At 46.0% G+C, this 16,381-nt stretch overlaps 1 protein-coding gene across 5 annotated transcripts in view; it reads left to right on the top strand.

Moving 5' to 3' along the window:
• The window catches only part of ROBO3 (roundabout guidance receptor 3), a 354,640-nt gene that overhangs the window by 289,282 nt on the left and 48,977 nt on the right, over positions 1 to 16,381 (top strand). For all 5 annotated transcript variants that reach the window (XM_081171599.1, XM_081171598.1, XM_081171597.1 and 2 more), the window contains exons 7-8: positions 1,957 to 2,081; positions 4,682 to 4,853. In XM_081171599.1, the coding sequence (XP_081027725.1) occupies positions 1,957 to 2,081; positions 4,682 to 4,853 (297 nt within the window). The remainder of the gene's footprint in view (positions 1 to 1,956; positions 2,082 to 4,681; positions 4,854 to 16,381) is intronic.

The following is a 16,381-nucleotide window of genomic DNA, read 5'->3' as shown; positions in this document are numbered from 1 at the left end:
ATTAAACATCAGGAGGATTTTTACCTATTCCATGGAAACTCTGCCAGAAAAGACTTCTGGATGGGGGAGGGCTGGTTAACAAGCAGTCCCCCCCCTTGCGATTAGCATGCGGGTAACCTAGCACTCACAACTTCATTAAAGTAAGGCTTGCAGTGATCAGCATGACAATAGTACACCTGAAGCTCTTTCCCTCCCTTTCTTACAGTGCCTGGTGCCCTATAAATACTTTACAGCTCTGCAAGAGGAATGGGGCATTGTCTCTCTCTCTCCTTCTCTAGGTAGTTTGGGAGGGAGGGCAAAGAGGAGATAAGGCAAGCGATTAGCATTTGTAAAACCCGGTGCCATTTGTCTTGCATTGAGAGGCGAGAAAAGGTTCCAAACAAGGCAGAGGTGCTCAGGGAGGAATTTAAATCTGCAACATTATTTATGGCCCGGTGGCTGATTTAGAGGGTCTTTTTTTTCTTTTCTTGCCTCTCTCTGTCTCCTCCTTTCCTTTCTTCCATTGCAAGATGATATCCTTTGCATGCATTTATAGACTGGATTTTAAATAAATAAATAAATAAAAGTCCAAGCCTATCTGGAAGCACATTAATATGTTTGATTTCCTCTGTGAAGTTATAGCTTGTGTTCCTTTACCATACCCCAGTGGTTTGCATTTCTCTTTTCTTTATCTCTTCCCTTGTTAAATGCCTCTTGCTGTTCTTGCTTTAAAATCTTCTGGGTTGCCCATACTGTGAAAGCAGGTGCTCCAGATATCTAGAAACATTGGAAGCCACCGAATGCAGAATCAGACAACTGGTCCAACTAGTTCTTTATTGTCTGACTGGCAGCATCTCTGCAGGGTTTCATATACGGGTCTTTTCCAGCCCTACTAGGAGATGGTGGGGCTTGAACCTGGCACCTTCTGCACTCAAAGCGTGTGTGCCGTACCAGCAAGCTCTACCCCTTCCCCAAACGAGCGAGCTATAAATGAGTGGGAGCCAGATAGAAGATGGTCAGAACCCACATGATCATGCGCGACATACAACACAATTTTCACAACCCCATTCCACAAGAGGACCAGCAGGTCTTTCAATCCATCTGGATTAAAAGATGCTAACTCTTATAAAGTTCATTGGCTGCTGCTATAACTATTATTAGTTCAAACCAGTTAAGAGAGAGAAAGTAATGAAGGCACTATATTTGACTGCCCAGACATTCTTTTTCCAGAGGCGAGATTTCACATGACACAAGAGCTTCCCAGTAGGCAGAGTGAATAGGTAGTTATTCCCCTCCCTATTTTATAAGCGGGTGAAAAGATAGCTACAAAATACATCTATTCATAGACTCATATAGTTGTAAGAGAAGCTGAATATTATCTAGTCCAACCCCCTGCGATGCAGGAATATGCAGCTGCCCCATACAGGAATCGAACCTGCAACCTTAGATTTATCGGCACCACGCCCCAACCAACCGAGCTATCGGGTGCTGTCAATGTCTTTGGGGCAGAACCTTTATTTTCAAGCACCCGCAAATAGCCCAGAGACAGGACAGCAGAGTATAGCGACCAGGAACAAGAATGGAGAATTGATGTCCCTCCAGAATCAGCAGTTCTCAACCTGTAGGTCCCCAGATGTTGTTGGACTACAACTCCCATCATCCCTGAGCTCTGGCCTTGCTAGCTAGGGGTGATGGGAGCTGTAGTTCAACAACATCTGGAGACCCACAGGTTGAGAAAGGCTGCTCCAGATGATGGTGTTGGACTTCAGCACCTGCCCTTGCCAGCATGTCCAAAGGTCAGAGATGAGGAGAGCTGTGGCTGATCAGGAGGAGCACATCTTCCCAATCCCAGGACTATAGCACTGGGTTTGGATATGAAAAACCTAGGACTGGACGGGTCCAGGGGTGGGTGCATGTCTTAACTCCCCCAAAGTCTTAAACCTGTTTGTCTTTGTCTTGCCTCTCCTTTTCTCTCAGTTCCACCACAGTTGGTGACCCGTCCTCGAGATCAGATTGTAGCCCAAGGCCGCACCGTGACCTTTCAGTGCGAGACCAAAGGAAACCCACCGCCAGCCGTGTTTTGGCAGAAGGAAGGTAGCCAGGTAGGTGCGGCCTTACCCAATACAGCATGTCCTCTTGCCTTCCTTTTGCGCAAATATGTGCCTGGGTGTGCATGCTGAATCTTTCGGCTTGCTTTTGTTCTGAGATGCAGTTGCCACGTGTGGTCAAATTCCATGCAGGAGTATGAAAGGTAGGGTATAATGTTAGGGGTGGATGGGGGAGTCTCTGTGTTGGAGAGGTGGTATTATTACAGTGGTACCTCGGGTTACAGATGCTTCAGGTTGCAGACTCCGCTAACCCAGAAGTAGTACCTCGGGTTAAGAACTTTGCTTCAGGATGAGAACAGAAATCGGGCGGCGGCAGCAGCGGGAGGCCCCTTTAGCTAAAGTAGTACCTCATGTTAAGAAAAGTTTCAATTTAAGAATGGACCTTCAGAACAAATTAAGTTCTTAACCCAGGGTACCACTGTATTATTATTTTCATATTATTATTATTAATAATAATAATAATAATTGAATTTATATACCGCCCTATACCAGGAGGTCTCAGTGCAGTTCACAGAAAAGATCAACATAAAAACCAGAATACAGTGGTACCTTGGTTTTCGGACACCTCAGAAGTTGAACATTTCAGCTTTCAAACACTGAAAACCCAAAAGTAACTGCTTCGGTTTTCGAACACTTTTTGGAAACCGAACGTGTCATGCAGCTTCCGTATTGAGTTTTCTGGATGGAAATGCCTGCTTCGGTTTTTGAACTTTTTGGAAGTTGAATGGTCTTCTGGAACAGATTACATTTGAAAACCAAGGTTCCACTATGTGTAATGACAATAAAAACAACTAGCCGATAACACCCCCCCCCCAAAGGAACGATTTGTGCTGCTGCCGCTGCTGCCAATAATGAGTCCCATCCCTGAAGATCTGTTGGAGAATCTCTCCTCCTGGAGAAAATTGGTGACATTGTCCTCCTGGCTTCTCTGCCATGAAAAATGAGAAGAATTCTGAGGGGCTGTAGCTTTTCTCCTGTTCTGCCCACCAAGGGTACAGGATGCGGTTATGCCTCTGCAGCAGGGGTGGGGAACTGAGCCCGATCCTTCCGTGGGCCAACTTTGACTGGTGTAACAGGGGACTGGTGACAAATTGAAGAGGTCTCACCTTTGAAATACATCTGAAATTGGTTTCAATGAAGGTCATTTGGAAACGGACTTCAAAGCAGTGGCAGCCATGCCTTTACCTGCTGTCACCTGTGATGTGGCGACAGCAGGGAAAGTGGATCTAATTTGGGGGAAATGGCCTTCCTGGATAAATTAGGCCCACGAGTTAGAGGTTCACCACCCCTGTGCTAGACAGGCTTCATACTTCCTGGATCTACGCTTCATTTTGCTTTCTGTTTTTCTACTAGAACCTCTACCAACCAGAACCAGGTGCAAAATACATAGTTAGAATTAAAGGGCATATATAATCTTTGAGCATCTTCTGAGTTCACAGGCCCTTCACACAAAAGTCTATTGCTAACTAAATTTCTTTATTCCAGTAGCCTAAATTAGGTTGGGTTGCCATATGGCTGGAATTTCCCGGATATAGCCGGGAATCGAATTTCCGAAACAGTGTCTGGACAGGAATAGCTTAAATGTCCAGGAAAATCTGGATGTATGACAACCCATGTTGCAAGCATAGTTTTTGGTGAATTTCATTAAAAATACAGTGGTACCTCAGGTTAAGTACTTAATTCGTTCCGGATGTCCATTCTTAACCTGAAACTGTTCTTAACCTGAAGCACCACTTTAGCTAATGGGGCCTCCTGCTGCTACTGCGCCACCGGAGCACAATTTCTGTTCTCATCCTGAAGCAAAGTTCTTAACCCAAGGTACTATTTCTGGGTTAGCGGAGTCTGTAACCTGAAGCGTATGTAACCCGAGGTACCACTGTAGCTCAAAAGGTTCTTCTTTTTTGAGATTTTGCAAAAACAACTCAACAACTTTGCCCTCCCCTCAACAACAGAGCAACTTTGTGTCCAGATTTCCACTTTTTGAAATATGACAACCCTAAAATAGGTGAGAAATGTCATTTTGATTTCAGTTCCTAGCTGGAACCACAAAACAAACCGTAGTTACCTGATTTCAGACCTCACAGTGAACTGCGGTTAGTTTAAAACCCAAAGCAGATGCTTCTAATCTCTTCCTCTCGCATGTAAAATAGGGGAGGGGGAGGCACATGGGCTCAAGACTTGCCACAGCTCATTCACACAGCAGGAAACCACAGCTTCCTGTTATGTCTGAACTAGGCTGATAAAGAGAGAAGCTTTCCAAGACGATGGCGTTTCACCCATGGCAGGCATAACTCCCTTGGAGTTATGTATTAGGATTTGACATACTAATACATTTCATTACAAATACAAGGCACCTTTTTCTTAAGCATCTTTGGAGATTCACCCATTATCTCTTTTTGATCCCATGACTACATCCCACAGAAGGAAGGGGGGGAACTATTGTGTCTCTCAAGAGGGAGACATTCTGGGAAATGGGCAGTGGGGAAGTGGACGGCAACCCAAGGCCATATTGGCAACCAAGCACCGCATTCTTCTTGCATGTTTTCAGGGGATGGGACTTGAAAATGCTTTTTTCCCCATTTTATTTTCTACAGATCCTGCTTTTTCCTAGCCAGCCCCCTCAGGCGATGGGCCGTTTTTCTGTGTCTCCAAGTGGCGAGATGAACATCATGGACGTGCAGACTTCAGATTCGGGCTACTACATGTGTCAAGCCATTAGTGTGGCAGGGAGCATCCTAGCGAAAGCTCTCCTGGAAGTGGAAGATGGTAAGTTATCTGCAAGTGGAAGATAAATTTTTCACGCCTGGGACAGTTTGGAGCGAGAAGCGCTGATGTACACCGACTCCACACAGATTTAACTGGGAGGAAATGCTTCCCTAATCCTGGGAGGGGGTGGCGGCAAGCCAAGTAACGCACAGACATGCTTATCATGTTCCTTCAAATCAAATAGCTGCTTATTAAGGAGGCAGGGAGTAATCCCAAAGTTTCTCAGCCTCTGGGGATGACTCACAGTTTAGCAATTCTTGGATCCAATTTCATTTATTACTTAGCTGGAAGTGAGAGTGGCTCCTGCCTTAAACATGGTAGTACTGTGTGTGTGTGTGTGTGTGTGTGTGTGAGAGAGAGAGAGAGAGAGAGAGAGAGAGAGAGAGAGAGAGAGAGAGAGAGAGGTTGCAGCCCTCACCCCCCTTACCTGGGAGTAAATTCCTATCAATTTAGTAAAACATTTCCGGGCAGGATAGTTAGAATCACGTTGTAGGTGAGAATAGTGAAGGCATAAATCACAAAAAACCAATTTGTTAGAGAGTCACAGTGGCTCAGTTCAAATGATCCTCCAAACCATGGTTCAGAACAGAGGTTTTCAACCTTTTCTCTTTTTAAAATAAATATTTATTAAAGTTTTCACAATATTACATAATGAAAAAGAAAAAAAGAAAAAATAAGAAATAAAAAACAGTTAAAAATAATTCCATTTTTACATCACTTATCTTTCATTTACTTGTTTCCCAGACCTCCTCATACCTCCCTTTTTTGTATTCCAGTTCAATTTATTAGTTCAGCAATTCCTTCCCCTCCTTATTATCCTGATGTTTAATCTTAATATATTATAACGTTTTTTAAACCATTACCACTAGAAACCACTTAACTTCAATCCAACATCATTCTAACATTCCTTAATTTTGCAATATTTCTGTAAATAGTCTTTAAATTTCCTCCAATCTTCTTCCACCAACTCATCTCCCTGGTCTCAGATTCTGCCAGTCATTTCCGCCAATTCCATGTAGTCCATCGCTTTCATCTGCCATTCTTCCAGAGTGGGTAAATCTTCTGTCTTCCAATACTTTGCAATAAGTATTCTTGCTGCTGTTGTAGCATACATAAAGAAAGTTCTGTCCTTCTTTAACACCGATTGGCCAACTATGCCCAGGAGAAAGGCCTCTGGTTTCTTCAAGAAGGTATATTTAAATACCTTTTTCAATTCATTATATATCATCTCCCAGAAGGCCTTAATCCTTGGGCACGTCCACCAAAGGTGAAAGAATGTACCTTCAGTTTCAACCTTTTCGAGTTCACAGCTCCCTTGACCAACTACATTTTTTATGCGGCTTCCCTGTGAGGAAACACACTCTGAGCCTCAGTAGCCCCTTTATGTCACCCCTTGCCTGTAGAGCTGGCAGCCCCTCACCCCTTTTGAACACCCTCACCCTTAGAGTCTTCTCTCAGCCCCCTCTCCTTGGGTGTCTCTGAGTCACCGCCCCCTGCCCCAAAGAGAGGTGCCTCCTCATGCCGCCCCATAGGGTCTGGGGAAAGGATGCCCCCCCCCAGCCTTAGCAGCCTGACAGAGACTGGCCAAAGGTGGACATGAGGCAAACAAGCCTTGGGGCTACAGGTAGGTAGCCATGTTGGTCTGCCGTAGTCGAAACAAAATTTAAAAAATCCTTCCAGTAGCACCTTAGAGACCAACTAAGTTTGTTATTGGTATGAGCTTTAGTGTGCATGCACACTTCTTCAGATACTTCTTCAGCCTTGGGGCAGCAGAGATGTGAGAGGGCATCAGAGGAAGGAAGGAAGGAAGGAAGGAAGGAAGGAAGGAAGGAAGGAAGGAAGGAAGGAAAGAGGGACAAAGGCCAGTGTTGCCCAAGGCACCCCTGACTCTCATTCAAGGCACCCCATGTTGAAAACTGCTGGTTTAGAGGATTGGAAGTAAGCCTCTGGCATTAGCTCCTCTCTCCACTTTCCTCTGTCTCACAGCTTCCTCTCCATTTAGTGATAAGCATAGTTTGCTGCAATGTCCAAATTAGCCAACTAGGTTCGCACTTGCCCTCAAAACCTGAATCAGATACCATAGTCTGATTTCTAAAATGTCTGTTCTGCACCTGTAAGCAGTCATTTTTTTAACACAGCAGCACCTGCACTCTGGAACTCCCTCTCATTGACATTAGGCAAGCTCCTTCACTGTAATATTTTTGGTAGCTGCTAAAAACTTTCTTCTTAAGTCAAGCTTACCTGTTTAAAACTCTGACTTTTATAGATAACTTTAATGTATGTTTTTTGTGAAGTACTTAGAGGTTGTTTTTTACAATTAAGTAGTGTACAAATTCTGTGAAATAAAATAAAAATGGATGGGCAGGCATAAACCATTACAGTGGTACCTCGGGTTACATACGCTTCAGGTTACAAACTCCGCTAACCCAGAAATAGTACCTCGGGTTAAGAACTTTGCTTCAGGATGAGAACAGAAATCGGGCTCCGACGGTGCGGCGGCAGCAGGAGGCCCCATTAGCTAAAGTGGTGCTTCAGGTTAAGAACAGTTTCAGGTTAAGAACGGACCTCCGAAACGAATTAAGTACTTAACCCGAGGTACCACTGTATTGGCCTATTCAGACATTATCATGACAAGTTTCTGTTCCTGCTGAACAGGAAGCGGGGAAAGCTGTTGTAACAAAGAGGATGGCATGAGCCCCTGGCGTGTTGACAACCATCCATTCTATGGTTTGAACCTGTTACACCATTATTATTTTTAAAATGTAAGAGGGTACCCTAAGGGTCTCGGGGGGGGGGTTGATATTCACGTTCTCTTCCATCCATATTTTTGCATATGATTCACAACTATTTTTTACTGTCATCGCCCCATATTTAAATCAACATCTTGCCTTTGTATCTAACCGAAAATAATGAAATGCGGCTACTAACATGACCTGCAGCGTCAAACTGAAAAATAAGTTGATGGAATCTTAAGTAGTTTGTTACATTAGAGCAGTTTCTCTCCTTCTTTTAAATGCATATCTGAGAAAATAATGATGGGGGTGGCAGCTGGGGGAAACGAGAGGATAAGAGGGCAAGACTAAAACAAATTTCAGAGAGGCATATTATGGCCGCTGGGCTGTGGGTTGGGTGTGATGACCTCAAAAATCCCTTCCAGCTCTAAAAGCCTGTGATTCTAAGAAAAGACTTCTCATGTACATGGGCTTTGCAAGACCCCCATCCCCAATAATAACCTCAAGAATCTTTCTCCTGACATTTCACTAAGACCTACAAGGGTGGGGCTTCATAGGATCTGTCCATTTGGGTTACATGTGAGCATTGAAAATATCATCTCAGACAAATCCTAGAATATAAACAACCAGGATAGTATTATTCTTATTTTTTGCAGGAGGGGGCAAAAGGCTCTGCAAACTTAGATCTTGTTGGTTTTTCTTGGGTAATGGAGAACTCACCAAATCCAGCTTTAGCCCTGCATTCTTTAAACATAGATTCTGACCTCACCATCTGACATAAAGATTTATTGTTCTTTTTACTGATGTCCAGACGTTTGGTGCTAGCGTGTTTTTGGAAATCTCAGGCTGAGCTACCCCTCAAGATATGGTTCAACAGCATTTGGGATGTAGCTATCTCAGAGCGACTAACCTGGCTTAGAAGAGTAGCAAAAGGTATTGCTTGGAGAGATAGCTTTGTTGACGCACCTTTCTTTTATATGTAAGGGAAGAAGATAACAATTCTCTCCAGCCCCCCATCAGCTCAAATTTGTCTGTGGCGAGGCTATATTAACCATTAATGACTTAAGAACATGCTTGAAATGACACTACGTACCCAATGCAATGTTGTTGTTTTTGCTGAGATTGTATTATATAACTAAGCTTGTACCCAGTTATTAAAAGTTTTATTATTTTGGAAAATTAAATTTTATTGAATAAAAAGAGAGAAAAGATATGGTACAGTGGTACCTCGGGTTACAGACGCTTCAGGTTACAGATGCTTCAGGTTACACACTCCGCTAACCCAGAAATAGTACCTCAGGTTAAGAACTTTGCTTTAGAATGAGAACAGAAATCGTGCGGCAGCCGCGGGAGGCCCCATTAGCTAAAGTGGTACTTCAGGTTAAGAACAGTTTCAGGTTAAGAACAGACCTCCAGGACGAATTAAGTTCTTAACCCGAGGTACCACTGTATATCCTAAAGAATGATACCAGTGTGCCATTCATTGTCAGTAGCTCAATCAGTAGACCATAAGATTCTTAATCTCAGGGTTGTGGGTTTGAACCCTACATTGGGGAGGGGGAATCCTGCACTGCAGGGGGCTGGACTAGATGACGCTTGTGATCCCTTCCAACTCTACAATTCTATGAGTACCAGTTAAGAACATACCTCTGCCCCCAAAATACTGATCCATTCAGAGCTTTCTGAAAAGGGAGGAAGTGACCAGCCATTCCTTTAGTTTTGTCGTCTCCTAGTCTCAGTGTTAGTTTGGCCATTACCTGGATGAAGGACCCAATTGCCCTCCACACCTTGTTGGACTCCAGCTCCCATCGGCATGCTCATTGGTCAGGGATGATAGAAGTTGTAGTCCAAGTTGCGGACACCCACAGGTTGCACACCCTTCAGCTGTTACCTGGAGGAAATTTCACACCAAGTCACTGAAGAACCTTTCTTGAGCCCTAAAAGTAAAGGTAAAGGGACCCCTGACCATTAGGTCCAGTCGTGGCCGACTCTGGGGTTGCAGCACTCATCTTGCTTTATTGGCCAAGGGAGCCGGCGTACAGCTTCTGGGTCATGTGGGCAGCATGACTAAGCTGCTTCTGGCGAACCAGAGCAGCGCACGGAAACGCTGTTTACCTTCCCATTGGAGCGGTACCTATTTATCTACTTGCACTTTGATGTGCTTTCGAACTGCTAGGTTGGCAGGAGCAGGGACTGAGCAATGGGAGCTCACCCTGTCGTGGGGATTCGAACCGCCAACCTTCTGATCGGCAAGTCCTAGGCTCTGTGGTTTAACCCACAACACCACCTGCTTCTTGAACCGTAGCAGTCCCCTTTTTCTTCTTGCTGCTAATATCATTTTGTCTATGTTTCCTTGGCAATATTCAGATGCCTGGAAAGCATAGAAGGGGCTTGGCTTGATCAGAAAACCTTTCACTTTTATTACAATCACTGGAAAGAATTGGAGGGGTGGGGGAGGTTCCGAGGGAAAGAGAAAGAATAGCTGTGTAGGCAATTTCCTTCATTACCACCACCTAACAATAGGACTTGAGGGGGGGGCTTCTTCCCTGCACCCCCCTGCGCCTCCCATTCTCCCAAGCAAGCTGTGCTTCATCAAAATCAACAATTATTTAATGAAATGTTGTCAAGTTACGTAGGTAGAAGTGGGAGTAGTAGGAGGGTGGTGGGTGGAATTTCATGGCGTATATTCGTAAATAACAACTTAGCTACGGAAAGAACAGCACAATCAAATTGCTGTCACGCTGGGCATTTTCTGCACTGAGCAGGGAATGCTTTATTAAGAAGCCATCTTCTTACAAATCCAATATGGTGCAGGGCAAGATGTCATAAGAGGCATGTGTTGGTAACCTCAAGACTTGATTACTGCACTGCGCTCTATGTGGAGCTACCCCTGGTCCAGGGGCTCCAGTTTTGTGAGGATACACTATCACCAGCACATTAACTCCAGTGCTCAAAAGTCCGCACGTGATGCTCATACATTCCTGGGGAAGGTTCAAGGTTCTTGTGTTAGTTTGCAAGGCCCTTAGCAATTTGAGCCTAGGATACCTCAGGGGCTGCCAATCCCCTATATCCCTGCCCAACCACTAAGGTCTCTGCAGATGACCCTGTTAATGGCTCACATCCACCAGGAGCTGTGTGTTTAGAATTGTGGGCCCAATATCATGTGATTGCTTTGCAGTTGAGATCCATATGTACATAAAATAAATAAATAAAAAATTAACATCAGAAACAAGTTATTCTGAAAAGATGCATTCTTAATGGCCTGCATTATCCTGACAGAATAGAAAAGTTATTTTGCGGGCGTTACAGAGAGTTGGGGCAGGGCAGGGCATCAGTAGCACCATGGACAGATCCAGTCAGGGCCCAGCCTGCAGCTTTAACATGACAGCAGAGCTCAGATGTTGTTTCAGCAACAGCCGGCCTCCGACTGAGCCTCAAATAGAAGCCTTCAGCATCCCAGTAGCTAGCTCCATCTTCCATGAGAGGAGCACCTTCATTTAAAGGGACAGAGCCTGCTTTAGAAGTCATTGACTTCTGTAAAACGAGAGAGACCATGGCCTTCTGAGCTGGAGACCTTAGAGTCAGAGGAGAGCGATGCAGCCTCCTCAGGCCAAAGAAATACTAGCACTACAGGCGCTTCTTCCACAAGTGCTGCTCGTGAAGTAACACTTGTGTTACTGGTCACGGCCCGAGAGGGGTTCTCTCCCCACCCTCTGAATCCCCAAACTCATTCCCTGGAAAGAAGGGAGATCTGACTAGAGAGTCATTCCAAGGGCTGGCCCTGTCTAGAGAGCTCAGAAGCCACCATATCCATTCTTGTGCCAAATAGGCCTTGTTGAACCATCTCCTTGTTGAACTGGTGACCTGGAAATGAAAGGCTTTGTACTGCCTTATTCCCCTACCTCTGAGCTTCTCCCCAGGGAGCAGTCCTCTACTCTCAAAAGAGTCCTCCCTTCCACCCTCTCCGTTATTATTATTATTATTATTATTATTATTATTAGACAGAAACACCTGATCCATTGGCAGCAGACAATTGGGAGGGATTAATAAGACAAAGGAGGTTGTAACCCTGAAATCCTCATTTAGTTGCAGCGTCGCCAGCTGGGTTTCTACGGCAACAAGAAAAGGCACACACTTTCCAAAACTGCTCCAGCTCACGGGAGACGTGGCTCTGTGTGTGTTTGTGTGTGTGTGTGTTTCGCATTGACACTTCTTCGTGTGTGTGTGTGTCCACATCAGGCACGTGATTTTGCCAGGGAGGCATCAGTGAGTGGACAAGTATCTGTTGCCACCTTTCAGCGTCAGCACAGAAGAGCTAAATCACGCCTTATCTTCCCCCGCCCTTCCCCCCTGACACTCAGGGAGGAGGGAAAAGGCAGCTGGGACTTGTGTACAATCTCGTGGGTTGCACCCACATGCCATCGAATATGATGTCAAGCCGTTTGTCTGCTGCGTGGGAGATTTGGCGGGGCAGGAGGGGAGGACGTGCCGGCGATCCGTCTCCTCGTATGAGCGGCGGGCGCAGGGCCCTCATGCTGGAAGCTTGGCAGGTGCGACAGATGATCCCTGTCTGAAGCCAGCTCCTTTGCCTTGATTGATTTTCTCTTGCCTCCCCCTCCCCCTCCGCCCCCTTGCGTGCGCTTTCACTGCTGATTGTTACTGGGAAATTCAATTGTGTGTGAACTCTCGAGCGCCCTTTGTCCGTTCGCTGCTTCCCAGTCGATAGAGAGTAATTAGGGTTGTAAATAATGGGCAGAGCCTGTGAGCTCGCTGGGCTGCTGGGCAGATGTGAAGCTTGGCCACCTCTGGGGTTTGAGTTTCAGAGGATTAGAAGGGGGCAGATCTCTCATGTATGCAGCATAGAAAATCTAGCACTGATGCCCTCTCCCCTTGAGTCTTGCTGCTAAGGAGGGCAGCAGATCAAGAGCAGCTTTCCCCAGCCTGGGGCTTTCTAGATATTGTGGACTCTTATTCCCATCAGGCCCCAGCCAGCATGGCCAGTGGTCAGGGACGATGGGAATTGCAGTCCAACAACATCTGTAGAGCAGCAAGTTGGGGAAGACAGCACTAGGGTGAAGGATTGCAACCATCGGGAAGTGATGTAAATCGAGGTGGCATTTCAGCCTTACAAATTTAATATTATTGTTATTAAATATTGCATAATGTTATATACAATTTCTTTGCTGTTTGGGAGATAAGGAGGTATGTGCACTTAAAATATGCCCCTTTCTTGAGGAAGGGCTGTAGCTCCATGATAGAGTGTAACCTTTGCATGAAAATAATCCCAGGTTCAGTCCAAGTATGAGTGGGAGAGACCCCCTTATGTAGGGTTGTCATATTTCAAAAAGTGAAAATCCAGGCACAAAAGTTGTCGCTTTTGTGTGTGTGTTTGCATTGCTTCTTTTTTTGTTGCAAAATTGTTGCAAAAATCGCCTAAACTGACACTGCCAATATGAGTTTCCATATATCTGGATTTTTCCAGACATTTTAGCGATTTCTGCCTGGACGCTGCTTCCGACTGCAGTATTCCAGGTATGTCCAGGAAATTCTGGACGTTTGGCAACCCTTCCCTTCTGAAACTAGGGAGCTGCTGCCAGCCAGTGTAAACAGTGCTGAGCTAGATGGACCAATGTTCTTGACTTGGAAGAAGGCAGCTGCCGGTGCTCCTCTGTGTTTTCTTTCACGTCAGGGAATGAAAAACTGCACCAAGGAGATTTACTTCTCTCCTAGCTGTTATGTTGTCTCAACGCTTCACAACGGTATCCGTTTACTGAGCAAAAGCGTTGGAAGCCCCAGACAGTTCAGAACAGCATCAAAACCTCCCTGTGAAAAGGGGAACCCAAGACAACACAAGGAGTTCAAAGGATGTTAAACCCGACACCACATGAAACTCCCTGTGAGTCAGAATCCTAGATGGGGGCGGGGGCGGGGGAGACGGCTTGCCCTGCTCTTCCCCAAAGAGTTCAAAGCCATTTACAAATGGTCCTAGGGTGGCCATTGCTGGTCATCTCATTAGGTCCACAGCTCACTCGCTCTACCCTCAGTCAGCCTCCACATGCCTGCCTTCCTACTTACAACAGTCCTGGGGGTCACAAACACAGGCTGGAGATCCTCAAGATTGGCAGCAGGGGTGTGTGGAGAGAAATGGGGTGGGAGAAACCCCTAGAAAGGGGAAACATCATGAAGTCTAAGCCCTTCACGGCCTAGGACCCTCGTACCTACAGAACTATCTCTTCCGGTATGCCCCACGGAGGACCTTAAGGTCCATAAATAGCAACACCCTAGTGGTCCCGGGCCCTAAGGAAGTCAGATTAGCCTCAACCGGAGCCAGGGCCTTTTCAACATTGGCTCCACCTGGTGGAACGCTTGTGTCTCATGAGACCAGGGCCCTGCAGGATATGATTTCTTTCTGCAGGGCCTGGAAGACAGAGTTGTTCCACCTGGCTTTTGGCTTGGAATTAACTTGATCCCCTCTCCCTCTTTCTTTTTCCCTTTTTCCCTTTTCCCTTCTGTGACAGAACTCCTACTTGGGGACTTCCCTGGCTTTTTTCTGGCCTACGTAGGATCAGTCTGGATAGTTGGCCTTGGTGAAGACTTGACATTTTCACCCCCAAAAAAGTTTTTGAGTTTCTGCTGAAATGAGGCTGCATTTGAATCAATTGTTTTATATTTGGTGTTAGCAGCCCTGAGCCCGGTCTTGGCTGGGGAGGGCGGGGTATAAACAAAATTTATTATTATTATTATTATTATTATTATTAAGCGCACTGTCTGACCTTGGAGTGATAGTTGACGCTTAATGGGAGACCCATGGAAAACTCGGGAGGACGGAATGGGATGGAGTATACTGGAATAGAGCAGGACTGGCTGGCTGGAACCCCGGGGCACTCCACAAAGCAACATTTTGTTGCAGGCTCCACTTGTTTTCTTGATTCTCTATCTCTTACCTCTGCCTTGCAGTTCTCCTGCCCCTCTTCACTGTCTGTCTGTCCTCGTGTCAGTTTGCTGACCAAAGGATGTAAGGACAGTATTTCAGCTTCGATTCATGGCTCTTTCTGCAACTGGTTGAGGCCAAGGGTGCCCTCTTAATCCTTCATGCCCTGCTCTCTGGCCCCCTCCCTCCCCTTCCACCCCACCCCCGCCTCCTCCATTTCCCTTTCCTCTCGCCGCTTGCATGACTTGGTATGCCTCCGTTCAATAGGGCTCTTATTTAGTGTCATTTCTCATAGTGTCAGAGCAAGCTCCCTCCAAGCGCATCTGATCAATGGCATTGATCCACAATAAAACTGGCACCAACGTCAAGCGTCCGGAGAAGAACAAGCTCTAAGCACTTCTTAGCTAGGGCAGGCCGGGCGCTGAGTTCATTAGCACAGCCGCTGGCTTTCTCAGACAAATGAATGGCAGTCCCATTAATAACCAAGTCTTTTGTCTGGAAGCCTGTGTTTAATTGCACTGTCCATAACTGTTTTGCTGTAAACGTAGATTCAGTCTGTTATGGCCAATGGCAGAGGTGGCCAACACAGATGTTGTTAGATTCCAGCTCCCACCATCCCTGATCCTTTGTCATGTTGGGTGGGACTGATGGGAGTGGTAGTCCCAACACCATCCAGAGGGTGCCAAGATGACTACCCTTGATCTATGGTCAGGCAAATAGCGTTGTATTCGGCGTTAGCCCTATTTAGAGTAGACCCAGTGAAATCAATGGATACGACTAACTTAGCTTCATTAATTTCAGTGAGTCTACTCTAAGTAAAACTTAGTTGAACACATGGAGAGGGGAGAAGGCAGGAGCGGGCCCACTAGCCTTGCTGTAAGCTCCATATGTTCCACCAGACCTCCAAACAATGGGTTGTGTCCAGTGCTGGTGCTGCTCAGAGCACGTGCTGAAATCAATAGGCATGGCTAACTTTGGCCCATTAATTTCAGTGGGTCTACTCTGTGTAGAAGTTAGTTGAAGATGACCCAAGTTGTATGGTCTCTTTATATAAGACCCCAAACTCTGCAAGAAGCCAAGTCTCCAACCACATGGAGTGAGGCATCACATATACAAGCTGTATGTACATGCCTGGGCTCAGTTCAGAGGTTCAGTGGAACACATGGAAGTTGGGGGCAAGCCCAGTGGACATGATTCCGCCCTGGCTCTGTGCATTCAGTGAAAACAGATTGTTCAGGGCTGAGCAGGGCTAATAAGACTGTTAGCTGACATACACTACTTAAAGGTGGATGAGGTTTTAGGGGAGGGGTGGCACCTCTGGGGGGGAGGGAACTATCTTTCTTGAGTAGTTTGTCCACCTTTGGCCCCCACCTGCACTCAGCTTGTCAGCTTAGACTCGCCTTTCTGAGTTCTCGAGCAAAGCTCTTACCCATTGCCTGCTAGCTAAGATCCATTTAACTAGATATTCTGTGGACTGACCCTGTGACCTTATGTTTGCAGTACATGTGCTCTGCCACTTAGCTATGGGTACACAAGTGTGCAGTCACAGACAGCATATTGTAGGTTCCTCAGACAGAAGTGCCTCTACCACAGGATAGATTGATGGCCACAAGCTGCAATGATGGCGGACAGCTTTAGGCAAATTCGTGGAGGATGAATCAATAGGGTATTTGTGGTTATGTAGATCCTTGTGCTCAAAGACAACAAGCCACTGAAGACCAGTTCCTGAGAGCAGCAGCAGGAGAGGACTTTGCCTTCATGCCTTGCTTTTATGAGTTTAGCAGATCCGTCGGGCTGAATGTTGTGGGAAGGCAGGTTCCGGGCTAGACAGAACTTGGGTTTGAGTGGTACATTCTTATGGAATC

Source organism: Podarcis bocagei (genome assembly GCF_964188305.1).
Source record: "Podarcis bocagei genome assembly, chromosome: 15".
In the NCBI taxonomy this organism is placed as follows: Eukaryota; Metazoa; Chordata; class Lepidosauria; order Squamata; family Lacertidae; genus Podarcis; species Podarcis bocagei.
This window is presented reverse-complemented; position numbering and strand designations above follow the sequence as displayed.